The 13,675-nt window shown below is 48.1% G+C and overlaps 1 protein-coding gene across 1 annotated transcript in view; it reads left to right on the top strand.

The window, feature by feature from the left end:
* LOC146776371 (blastomere cadherin-like) overlaps positions 1 to 13,675 on the top strand; it is a 562,924-nt gene that overhangs the window by 387,591 nt on the left and 161,658 nt on the right. Inside the window, exon 11 of the mRNA XM_085639655.1 lies at positions 3,632 to 3,777. Within this exon, the coding sequence (XP_085495781.1) occupies positions 3,632 to 3,777 (146 nt within the window). The remainder of the gene's footprint in view (positions 1 to 3,631; positions 3,778 to 13,675) is intronic.

Here is a 13,675-nt window from a genome sequence, read left to right as displayed (position 1 = left end):
GGGATGGAAAGGGAAATCCAGTGCTCTTCCTAGCCGTTGTTGGCCACCACTGCAACCATGAAGCGCAAGCACAAGGCGCCTACTGAGGGCACTCATGAACAGACTGCAAGAACCAAAGACAGCCAAGCCACAAGCCGGCTGTACGAAAAGCATAAGAAGGAACCCCCAGTGGTTGTCAGACACCACCGCAAGCGAGGCAATCGCACCACCCGCCCTCAGTGGTGAACAGACACCACACAAGTTAGAAAACGGGCATGCCAAGCATCAGAAGAGGGTGCCTACAAAGGGGAACGAGCTCACGAGGTCAGAGGTGCACAGAAAGCCGCACCAGCAAACCTGACAGCACTGGCAGGCACCCAGGAGAAAGAGACCTCCCACAGAGAAGAAGCAATGCAGAAGGAAGCAAGGAGATCCCCCACACCTCCACTGCTCCAGCAAAGCCCCGCAGTGGGCCAACGACAGCAAAGAGTGTCCTCCCTCACACTGCCTCAAGACAGAGTCGCCAGTGGCCCAAGACAGGTAAGAGGGGAGTCGCACACTCACCGTGACAAGCTGCCACCGCAACATGTGCTCCAAAGACGCACTGTAAGAAAGGAGCGCGTCACACAAAGTGACCTACCCAGCCAAGCATACCTGAACAGAGGCAGGAGCAAGTGCCACGATGGCGCAGGCTTAAGGCACAAGCACGATGTCCTCTAGTGAAGAAGGTGACCTGCCATCCCGGTCGAGGAGCACCACGAAAATTCCTAAGGAGGGGATGGGGTCTGCGAGAGGTCCACAAAGAGTAGAAGCAAGTCCTAATTACTGGACAGACTTGCGACAGGTCCACAGCAAAGAAAAGGCCACAGTCCTAAGAACTGGACACAACCAGCGAGATGTCTATGTGGCACAAACATGAGACATGTGGCAGGACGCCACATCCGAGTGAGGAATGAGAGGCCCCATACAGCCCCGTACAGCCCACGCAGTCAAGGGCCTCAAAGGAATTCCGGTGAGAGGGGAATCCCAACAAGAGAGATGTGTCTGCAGCAGCTCCACGACAGGCATAGGGAAGCATGGAGGTCGTGGAAGGAGACTGGTCACCCCAAAGACTATCTGATGAAGGAATGTAAACCTGAGTCCTGATGGTGAGAGCCAACAGACTTTGATACACTACCCTTTGTGGTTGCATGAGCGACTTGGCTGTGGTCATGTTGGCAGTTCCTCAGAGACGCCTTTGCATGGCCTACGAGAGGCATGCACAGTCCACAAGGTCCCATGGCAGCTCGGCAGGAAGGCCCTTCAGGGGATTCCTGTGAGAGGGTAGTGGAGGCAGGAGTGGCAAGTGTGAAGTTGCTCTACCAGTGGGCATTGGGAATCTTCGTCGCCTCACAGGTGTCACCAGTCAGGTGGCCCTGCATATAAAAGGGGCCAGGCACACGTGCCCTGGGACAGTTAATTAACTATACCCACTGTGTTAGTTACTTAGTAGCATGTGGGCCTAGGGGGAAAACACTACACCCCCTCTCCTGCCTTGTAGTTTAGGGGCGTGTGGCTGCACTGCCAGGGATACCACTACCTCTGCAGATCCCGGCCTGGTGCCATTGCTATGTCCAAACTTTCGTCTGCACCAGGCTCTACCAGAGCGGTACTTTTATGGAAGGTAGTATGGCAGGGATCTGAGGGGAGAACCCTTGCCTCTCCACCTCATTGTCCTTTGCCATCTGTTCCCAGTAGGTTACAGCCATCTCTGGCCACCCGCTCCAAGTACTCACAGGTTTCTCTGGCCGTGTAGTCTTGTCTCTGGACCATGTACCCTCGCTTGTCCTGCTCAGCGCCGGTAAACCCTGTTGGGTAGCTTGCGCTTTATAAATCTTATAAATAAATAAATTAATTAATAAAATATCCTCTCCAAGGTTGGGAAATGTATTGTACAGTCAGCCCCCCTGCAGCAGTTCCAGGCCCTGGCTGCAGCCCCTCTCTTTCCCAAGCCACGTGGGTCCGTCTGTGATTGCATTCGTGGCCCAGGTTTGCTGATCCGGCTGCACTCACCATCCGGGGGCCCTGTCTGCATCTGTGCTTCCCGCCACATGTTTCACACTCACCTCAATCTCCGCAGAGGCACCTCGTCATGCTGCACTCACTGCAGCCCCCTCCCCCCACAGCACCTACAATCGCACCGCCATCCTCATGTTTGCCAGAACAAGCTGTAAGCATGGGCTACTTCGCAGCCCAGTCTCCATTTTTACCCTAGCCTAGAGCATCTTACGGCCTGCTACAACAGGGCATCCTCCCGGTCCCAGCCACTGCTGCCACTGGTGTCTGGGGGGTGGCTGTCCCCAGCATACTGTGCAGCCCGGGTGCCGCCCGACTCCCTCCGCTGGCACTCAGAGCCTCTCTACATCAAGCTGCCCGTCAGGTTTTCTCTCTCTCCCTTTCAGCTTAGCAAGAGTGGCAACGACAACAGGGACGCCGCCCATGATAGCATATGCCCAGTTGTTCACTGCTGGTGCCTCTAACTCATCTCAGGGTTGATGTGTAATTGTTGACTAAATCAGAACGTTTAACTTCTCCGAGTGCACGTTTCGGTTCTGAAATCCTGCGCATTTAGAGCTTAGCTGCCAGTTAACACAGAACTGGGAGAAACGTCATAGCCTGCTGCCTTAGTCCTTGGTGGGGCGGGAAAATTTGCGTGTATCAGCCTCTAGGGACGACAGGAGACAGTAGAAAGGCACTCATGCGCATTAAGGTCGCTTCCATTAGCAAGACTTTGCATGCCAGGGCTCAGCACACATGCCACGGCCAGCTAGTTTGTCAGGATAGAAGCGCTATGGCCTGACAGCTGATGCAGGCACTAAGCCTATAATGCGTGTTTTCCCATTTCAGTGCAGTGATGCGGATCACGACACTGAAATGCGTTAGTCTAACGCCTGATGCGTGGCACTTGGCAGGGCTGGGGGCCCGGCTTCATAGGTCACCAAAAGTGATGCAGCTGGGGGCTCATGCAGGTGAGAAAACCCCCAGGATGTTGCAGGATTTCAATCTCCATGCCGGGAGCGACGGGAAAGCGCTTCTACCTGGCCATCTTGCCAGGCCACGCCCTCGCTTGCATAGTTTGCATAACATGACTGGTTGAAGGTCTGCCATTGGTACATTTGAAGTCCTGTTATGATTCACAAATAAGCTTTGGGTCTACGTCTTGGTTCACATGATACTTGAGTCCTTTTGGTGAAACTTTGTCAAAACACGCAAGTTCTTAGGATTTCATGAAATTTGTGAGAGTACTTCTGGCAAATAAGGTCCTAGTTACTACACCAGCAGTAAAAATAAATAAGGTTAAACGTGCCTTTCACTATTTGTTGGAAGGAAACATTTAAAGATATTTCTGTAGGGGGCCAATTCACACAAAGAATTGAGGTCTGGAATCTTCCTACAAACACTCAACCGCTTAAAAAAACATTAAACAGTTTAAGGTCACCCTAGTGATATGATACTTAAATATGTAGCAAAATGCACAAAACTAGAGACTTTTCCAACTATATTCAACTCATACTTTACAATGGGATAGTAATGTAAATTGATTTTAGGTAATACTCTTCTTTTGTTACCTGGACTACTGTCAAACGATTAAATCAGTCTATTTTCTGTTTAGATACATCATGGGTAAGGACCCTGCCAAATGGTTGGCCATTGATTCGGAAACTGGCATCCTGACAGGAAATGGTAACCTGGATCGCGAGGACACAAGATTTGTTATGAATGACACTTACACAATTGAAATTCTGGCAGTGGATAACGGTATGGTTTTGCGCAGGCGAGGGGCTTTGCATGAAAACGTTTTAAAGACCACAGTCTTAAGTTAACATATAGGCCGTGAAATAAAATCATAAGGGATGGTTATTTATTTTCGAACCTAATTTTTTTTATTACCACTGACTATCTTTGGCCTTGTGCCGGATCCCAGAAGTTGTAGAAGGAGATATGCTGTTAAATCTGTCATCATTTCTTAATCTCTTTATGCCTGGCGACTAAGGTTTGACATACTGTTATTCCTTCAGGGTGAAAAGTGATTTAGATGGATTATATGGATTGGGAAACAAACCTTTAAAATTAATTTGTCATGTATACAAAAGAGCCTGAAATAAAGCTATCCAGTAAAGAATGCAACATTCGGAAGGATACTGCTTTCCTTTTGAATGCCATACGAGTGTTAAGAAAATGTTGGAAGACTGCATATCATCACAGCCAAGAATGTATTCTTTAAAAACGTTAGGTTGAAATTAAAGTATTCTCTTTATAGAGACCATGCATGGAAGAACAAACCGCTTCATTGGGGCGGGGTGGGTAAAACCCTACAGCTGGATGTAAGTTGTAAATATTTTGTAAATGTCTTGTTACATGGAAGATTTGTAGCTCCCGCAACCCCTCAGATGCGTGTTAAAGCATGGCAATGTGGGCAATTTTCCAGGGACCCCATCTTCCACGGGGCTCCCTTGAAAATTGATTATTTCTCATTACTTCGCCTTTATCTCCCCCTCGTCTCCTGTGTGTGCCTGCCTCTATCTCAGACTCTGTCTACCCAGTGTCGTCATAATATAATTTAAGGTCTAGCAAATACCTATTTTGGCGTTTCACTTATTGATATTCCAATATTGTTGGAATTTTGCATGCTTGAATTAGCAGAAAATGTGTAATGAAACTCAGTGGTTCTGAACACCCCACCCCCCTCCCAAAAAAATCCTTCTGATTATGTTGCACCTGCTTATGATCTTTTGAAGGTTTATGAAGAAAGTCCTTTAAAAACATATGTAACCTATCTGGAAGGAGAATGTGGTGTCATAAACATTTTTGACAACACTTCTCCCTGCATGCTGAGAAAAAAGTATTCTGCCAAAATGCTTTGCTGCATACCCTAGTCCTCCAGACCAATAAAGGGTGTAGACCTAAGGAAGGGAAGTGGTGTTTTAATGATGCATGTTCTAAGGGAGGCTTTTTGAACTGAAAATGATTAACAAACCGAAACCTTGGCTTGGAGGGTGACCTGGTATGTTGCAGAACCAGAGCAGGGATAGCCGCTTTGCATCTTCGTTGAGCAGATACTCTGTGACCGAGATGGATCTGCCACTGGTCCAACTGACTGTTCTTCTCTAGTGAAAGCAACAGAAAGTCTTGTTCCCTGATGGATTCAAATGTGCAGGCTTTAAAAGCACCTCAGATAACGCTGGAGTGAGCACCAACTGCTTAAAGGGCACACCTGATGGTAAGACAAGACCCATTTGGTAGAAGGGGGTAAGATATGACTTTTCTGAATGAAAATGTATGCCTTTGCTTTCTGGGAGTACCGAAAGTACTTCCAGTATTTCCATCACCTAGACTACGAAAATGAGGTTCTGGTTTCTCAAAGTGGTAAAAAGATTTCTTCATTGCTAGTTATAAGATTTTTAGCCTATATGTTTTGCTGTCTTTAGAACTCTGCACTTTACCCCTGCTAACCAAAGATAAAGTGCCTGTGCTTCCTCTTTCAACATGGTGAAATTGGCATATCCCCAATTGGTATTTATATCATTTTGTTTGTTGCATGTGTGGCTGTAGATGCCCATGCTCTGCGTCCTTCTGCCATCTAGTGTTGTTCTCGGATGTTTGCAACATGTTTTTCCTCAAAGAAGTCTTTCAAGTTATGAGGTATGGTGTGACTCCGCACTTAGATATTAATGGACATGGACACTATTGTTACATTGTTTTTCTCCGCCATCAGGTTCAGACGTGTATTGACATTGGCCCAGGATTTGACGCATTCAACACTGAGCGTTCACTGTTCCTGGGCCTGTTTCTTTCCATTCCTGTCACTGAGAAGATTTCCACTTCGATGGTCATTCCTTTCCTCTTCTCCCTCGATGTACTTCAGAGACAGTCACTGAAGACTAGGGTGCCCTGCCTTCTGGGGCCCTGCTACTTTTCTTTCTGACTCTGGAGAATGAAGAGGCACAAAGTGTGATGGAATGTACACCTTTCGGGAAATGCCCTCAGTGCCATGCAAAAGACTTCTGTACTGACCGCAACAGCGTCTGTAACCTCTATCTCCCCCCCCAGAGCACAATGACAACAATTGCACCTTCTGTTTGGCTTCCAGTGCAAGACAACCCTAGGTCAACAGAGACACAGATGTTCGGCCCATACCAAGATGCCTCGATCTATAGAGGAGATGCCAGACATCTTTGTCAAAGTGGACCTGCTTGGCGCCAAAGGAGGAGGAGGATGCCAAATCTGCAGGTGTTCCAGTCAATCAGCCCAGCCCAGAGGTTATTGGCTCTGGTTCTTCTGTGCTGGAGAAGGTGCTCTTTCCACCTCAGCGGACACCAGCCCTCGTAGCAAGTTCACACCGAGAGCCATGAGTACGGTCAAATCCCAAGCTCACAAAACATACAAAAGGACGCATGTCTCAGTAGAGCACCGCCACTAACGAGATCGGGCATCAAGCTCTATGAATAAACCACCATTGCCTCCAGTTCCACAGATGACCTTGGGCTCAGGTCACCCATGGAGCAAGGCATCAAAGCTGAGCTGGGAATCAGCCAAGAGCCTCAACCCCATTGGTTTTTGAGTCTGAAGAGACACCTCTGCCCTGAAACACCCAATCAGCATCTACGCCAATTGCTCAGTCAGTTCCAAAACCAGTGTCAGCCCTGACACCGCCATCCACAGCCGTCTCCAAACACTTTAAAAGGCCCATCCTTGAAAAGCCCGAGCAGGAGATCGATGAAAGGCAAAGGGGGAATCAGTATCCATCCCTTAACCGACAAGATCTCTGCTATCCTCAGACTTTGCTCAAGAGGAGGAGGCTCGCCTTCGAGGACATTCCACAACTGGATACCCCTTCACATCCTCTACCTACTAAAATGATCAAGTACAAGGATACCAGCCCTCCACTTCCGCCTACATCTACTCATTCACCTCCTCCTCCACCTACACTGCCTTTACTTCCTCCACCCCCTCCAGGTTCCCCACAGGGCTCACTGCAGCCCTTTTTGACACAGTCAGCCCTAGCCCCTATTCCCCACTACAAGACTTCGAAGTCTCTCTCTATCCACATACCCCAGACAACCTGTAGGAGGATTATGACGTAAAGCCCCTTGTGGAGCTGGACCGTGAGCATATATCTGTTAGGGCTTCCCCACCAGACGATACCACCACATTCCATGGGGTTATTCAGCTTGCAGCAGTCTACCATAAGGTAGATATGCACGTTACACCTTAGGACGATGACCACCTGGTTGAAACACTATCCAGGCCAGAGTGTTTTCCCACTTTCTCTCAGTGCTAAAGGGCATTATTAAAAATGTCCAGACACCATTCACCTAGGATAGAGACAAAAATTGTACCTTCTCCCTCTGACCCTTTGGACTCAGAAGGCACATCCCCCCGGACCTTTTGGTGGTCTCTACCACCCATAAGCAAGCTGCGGACCTAGCAAAAGGTGACACTACTCCTCCTGACAAGGAGAATAAGCACTTCAACTCAGCAAAAGGGTGTCAGTCAATTCTGACACCCACTGGCGCATCACCAAATCTGTGGGCCTCCCTCCTGTCATGCTATGACAGTGCTAAGTGGGAGTAGTTGGAAACCCTACTGTAGCATCTCCCTGACACGTAGAGAAAAAGGAGGGAGTTAATTGTAGAGGAGGAGAAAGTTACATTTGTAGCATGTGTGACTGTATTCTTTTGTATTTGCGGAAATAAACTGTAGATACACATACTGTTAATACTCCTGCCATCCAGTGTTGTAATTGGACGCTTGCAATTTGTTTTTCTGTGAATAAGTCTTTCGAGTCACAAAGTATAGTGACTTCTCCCTTAGTTGGCATTGTGCATGGGCACTGGCTCCTTTGTTAGTTCGGGTTCAGACGTGTACCGATCAGGCTCCTTGTTCGAAACATCACATCGCTTACCACCAGGCCCACTCAATTGCTCAACTCCCGTGCTATGGAAGAAGTCACTGAGACAGATCCTAGATCCTGTTTCTTTTTTTCGTCTCCACTCGCTGAACACCGAATACAAGACTCCTCTCGGCACCGCGACGCCAGGGCCCTATACCCATTGTCTCCAGAACCATGAATGCCAGGTCAGTAATGGAAAGGACCCCTTTGAAAAATGCCCCCAGTTCCATTTCAAGTTTCTCTGGTCCAACCACCATCAAGCGTGTAATCTCTGATTCTCCCCAAAACATGATGACACCACGTGCCAGGCTTGCCTCACCATACAATGTGAGCCCATCTGAGGCAGGAGTCTGACGATAACTCCGATATCTTTGGGTCATGCTACATTGAGGCGGAGGCAGAAGACAGTGCCCCAGAGGCCCAGCTTATACTGTCCAATTCGGAGGCGAGCTCACCCTCTCAATTGGAGAGGGGACAGCAGTAAGACCCTAAAGTGCCACATTCACAGAAGACTCCATCTGTGAGTATGGTTGGCATCCACACACAACCCATGGCCAGCAGGGACCAGGCAGAGAACCGCGCCGTGGATGTGCGCCATCCTGCGTCTCAACAGCAACTTGTTGGAACCCCCCTGCCTTCGGGCCATGGTTGTACAAAAGGGGGTGGTGATGGACGGAGCATCAGAACCAATCAAACACTCACACCCAGTCAACAGATCTGGGTTTGATCCATCACCGTTCTTTAGCCCACTCTGCCACCCCAGTTCAGACATGGCCATATGCAAATCAGTCTGACCCTGTGCCTCATGGGAACAGTCCAGCCCGAACTGCCAAGCCATGCCTTCCCTGGACCGGAAACAAGCTTCCTAGGACCGGTTTCTGGCATTTCAGCCGTCTTCAGCCAGGCTTGCTTGAATCCAGTGGCAAAGTGAGCAAGGGACTCACGTCTGAGCATACCCTGCCAACTTATGGCGAACAAAGCGGTACAAAAGGGGGTGGTGATGGACGGAGCATCAGAACCAATCAAACACTCACACCCAGTCAACAGATCTGGGTTTGATCCATCACCGTTCTTTAGCCCACTCTGCCACCCCAGTTCAGACATGGCCATATGCAAATCAGTCTGACCCTGTGCCTCATGGGAACAGTCCAGCCCGAACTGCCAAGCCATGCCTTCCCTGGACCGGAAACAAGCTTCCTAGGACCGGTTTCTGGCATTTCAGCCGTCTTCAGCCAGGCTTGCTTGAATCCAGTGGCAAAGTGAGCAAGGGACTCACGTCTGAGCATACCCTGCCAACTTATGGCGAACAAAGCGGTACAAAAGGGGGTGGTGATGGACGGAGCATCAGAACCAATCAAACACTCACACCCAGTCAACAGATCTGGGTTTGATCCATCACCGTTCTTTAGCCCACTCTGCCACCCCAGTTCAGACATGGCCATATGCAAATCAGTCTGACCCTGTGCCTCATGGGAACAGTCCAGCCCGAACTGCCAAGCCATGCCTTCCCTGGACCGGAAACAAGCTTCCTAGGACCGGTTTCTGGCATTTCAGCCGTCTTCAGCCAGGCTTGCTTGAATCCAGTGGCAAAGTGAGCAAGGGACTCACGTCTGAGCATACCCTGCCAACTTATGGCGAACAAAGCGGTACAAAAGGGGGTGGTGATGGACGGAGCATCAGAACCAATCAAACACTCACACCCAGTCAACAGATCTGGGTTTGATCCATCACCGTTCTTTAGCCCACTCTGCCACCCCAGTTCAGACATGGCCATATGCAAATCAGTCTGACCCTGTGCCTCATGGGAACAGTCCAGCCCGAACTGCCAAGCCATGCCTTCCCTGGACCGGAAACAAGCTTCCTAGGACCGGTTTCTGGCATTTCAGCCGTCTTCAGCCAGGCTTGCTTGAATCCAGTGGCAAAGTGAGCAAGGGACTCACGTCTGAGCATACCCTGCCAACTTATGGCACTGACTAAAACCTTTGAAGCAATGCTCCTCTCTCGGGCTACAAAGAGGTCACATAAGCCTCGGGCCCTTTCGAAGGCAACAGAATCTTTAGCTCCGGCACCGAAAACACCATTGCACCGAAGCCCATATCGGTGCTTAAAATGGCCTCCACCTCAAAGGCCCCAATTATGCCTAAGACGCATTTGATGCTGAAAACTTAATCGACAGTAAGCTTCGAAATTTCAGAGCAACCAATTCTCTGACACCTGCAGGAGGAGTTAGTTGCGTGCTCTAGATGTGTCTGTTTATTCACCCACGAATGGGCAAAATCTCCAAAGAGCTGCAGCCGAAACTACAGGAGACTCTTCCAAGGTAGAGGAAATTGACTTTTGAGCAGCTGATGCTTTGGACTAACCTCCTTCCAAGCTTGATCTCCTCCTCCTTCCATACTACATCATGCCCCACCTCCTTCCGATTCACCGGAAGGGTTACCACACTCTTCGTATGGAGAGGACAGCCCACTGTATCAGGCTGATCTCTAATGCACCCTATGACTCTGAGTCCAGGGATGGCCTTTGGGACTCTCCCCTCTCCCAATAACACTACTACATACCACAATGTCATGCACATGACAGCCAAGCCACATATCATAAAGTTGAAATTCCTAGCTATTGTAACAGAAAGTTTCAATTCTATTAAGGACTCTGATGCCTGGATTATACTATGCTCTCTTTACTGTATTTAATAGCAGCCATTTCAGAACTTTTTTTTACAACAATCTACCATTCCCATGAAGCCTTGTGAGTGAAGCAAAACAGTAACATCCAATGGAAGAACAGTTCCATTTAACAGCCAGTCAGGCATCAACCGTCCACAATATTGTCCATCATCTGTGTTCCCTCAGCCTCTTTCGTCGCACGAGTCATGCTGTTGCTCTGTCCTCAGTCGTCCTGTTTACCCGTGTCTGTCCTTATAAAGAGAGGGTAATTTTAGTCTGATAATATGACTAATTGTAACAACCTGCGGAAAAACAGCAGTTACATCCATAGAGCATTGAAAGCATACAATATTCACATAATATACAAAAGTGAGCATAGTAAACTCAATACTTACTAGTGACTGGGAGGGTCTTCAGTTTATAGCTGACCAGGTGGTATAATCCTTGCCTCGGAGTCCTTAATAGAATTGAAACTTTCCGCTACGAAACCTAGGAACTTTTTCATTCTATGTCAGGACCGGAGGTGAGGATTATGTTAGTTCAAAGCTTGATCACTACCTGATGAGCCATATCCAACACTGGCATGAAATAAAATCTCTTAAACGTAGAGTCCAAAGACCAGTTTGCTGCTTTCATAATATCCTCCAAGAGGGCGCCCAAACTGAAAGCTCTTAGAGGTCATGATACCACATGCAGAATGCGCACCAAAGAGGGACTGGTCAATACCGGCCTCCTGGATCACCCATCGAGCAATGACAGGGAAAGATATTTCCTTATGCTGTTTCTGCAGGGTAATGAGGAGTTGACGTTCACCTGAAGGGGGAAATTCTGCAGACATCTCCTTGTATGCTTGGAGGCATTGGACCACACACATCTGGGGAACTCTGGTATTACACTTCATCCTTCTACTTACTGTGAATGATACCCCAGAAGGTGGGAAGGTCCTGCCTGAAATATCTAAGGCACACACATCCAAAACCCTTCGACAAGATACCAGACAGAGTAGCATGGCTAGCCTAGCTGTCAGTTCATTCCTGGACAAGAAACGGTTGGGTTGCCAGGACTAAAACAAGTTCAACACGTGGTTGACATTCCAAAGTGCGGAGTAGCGAGGGTCAGGGGAAAGGGATAGCCTGAGCCCCCAAAGGACGCAACGCACAAACAGGTGTTATCCTATAGGGGATCCCTCTCCTATTATATGTCCAGCTGAAATAGCTGAGCAGAAGGTACTGTAGTGCAATATGCCTGTCCACCCCGTCGCCAAGCTAGCAAGGAAATTAAGGACTTGAACTGCATCAGCAGCCACGGAAAGGAGCTTCCGTCGCAAACACCAATGGATCCACCAGATCCAGGCGGATCTATAACACTTAGTTGTACTGCTGGCCTACTCTTTTGACAAGAAACTCTCAGCTTGGCACAAAAGGCCAGGGACTGACCATCCTCCCCTGTAATCTGCCATGCCATTAGTGATCCGTCCAGAACCATCTGGTGAGGAGCCTTGTCTGGATTGAGGAGAAGCAATGGAAACAGGAGGAGTTGGATTGGAGAATCCCAAGAAAGTTCCAGTAGAACCGGAAACCAAACTTGAGACTTCCAGATTGGAGTGGCCATCACCAGGTCGGGCTGTTGGCGTCTGACCTGAGCAGATGTCCGCGTGATCATCGCAAGAGGGAGAAATTAAAATACGGATTCCCAACTCTAATCTTGAAAAAACATGTCTGTGGTTGCAGCTAATGGGTCGGGTCTCCAGTAGAAAAAAATGGGTAGCTGGTAGTCCCACCTGGACGCAAACAGTTCACTGAAATAAGGGCCCATCGATCCTGAAGATCCGAGAAGATCTCCCGGTGTAGCTTCCACGGGCTGCAGTCCTGGCAGTGTCACTAATGGTAATCTGCCACTTGGTTCGCCTGACGAGGTAGGTACTTCGCCAGGACCGAGATCTGGTGGTCCAGGCAATACTGCTAAAGACTGATCTCTCTTGACTCGCCTTATCTTCAAAATACTACCACCCCCACACGATGGCCCAAGCACGACAAGGCAGAAGACATAAAACACAACAACACCTAGAAAAGGGTTTCACTTTACAAAATGCAAATACTCTCTTTTTAGAATAAGGCTTGTGGTTTTATTTTTGCAATGCTCTCTAACAGAAAGGCTTTCCCAGATGCCAAATAAACAATATTCAAATGTATATTGAGATATATATATATATATATATATATATATATATATATATATATATATATATATATATATATATATATATATATATATATTTATATATATATTTATATGCAAGCAATAATAACACACTTTGAGGAAATATGAATTTTTATGATCGATTGTGTCCCCTATCTTAGACCCCAACGGCTCCATGTACATACTACAAGTACATGTATGTTCCCTCCACTTCCAGCTATGAAGACGCAAATACATATGCGTCCAACGTTAACATGTCCTCTTTCAGATCCACCATGAATGGATCGAATATTCCGTTCCTAAGTATGCCTTGCCACCGTCTTTATATGGTATACTTTTCACGTTTCTCAGTTCTGGCAAGGTAGGCCCTGAATTCTGCCATCGAGCCTTTTCCTGCTTTCTGCCTCTGAATGCTCCAGCCTGGACCTGCATCTGTATCCATGACCTTTGTCTTACTTCCTGCGCGGCTAACGGTGCCTGGCCCGGCCAGTTGCCTGCCAAGACTGTATTCAGCCTTCAAGTTATCTGCTCCGCTCCTCGAGAAATACATTCCTGTCTAGTAGTTTAGGTAAACATCCTTCCAGCTACAGAGCAAAGGGCCCGGCCTTACTGTCTCCGTGCAAGTAATTCATGACTTTTGTTGCCATGGTAGGCCCATGCCCCCTCGCATCTCATGTAGACACGTAGACGCTTATACACGCACTAGTAGTCAGTATAGGATAGCCTCTGCCTGAGAGACCTTTCCTTCCAGATAATACAGTTCCCTAAACACAAGATATTAGATACGATTTGGGATTAGGTTGTTCTGACATCCCAGACTTCTGTCTCCTCATGTAGGGCTAAATGTCAAGTCCCCTTCACCCTCCAGTTACACGTCAAACACACGTCATGCTACTGC

Source organism: Triturus cristatus, chromosome 12 (assembly GCF_964204655.1).
Source record: "Triturus cristatus chromosome 12, aTriCri1.1, whole genome shotgun sequence".
Classification (NCBI taxonomy): Eukaryota; Metazoa; Chordata; class Amphibia; order Caudata; family Salamandridae; genus Triturus; species Triturus cristatus.
Note: the sequence above shows the minus strand (reverse complement) of the source record. Positions and strands in the feature narration are given on the sequence as shown.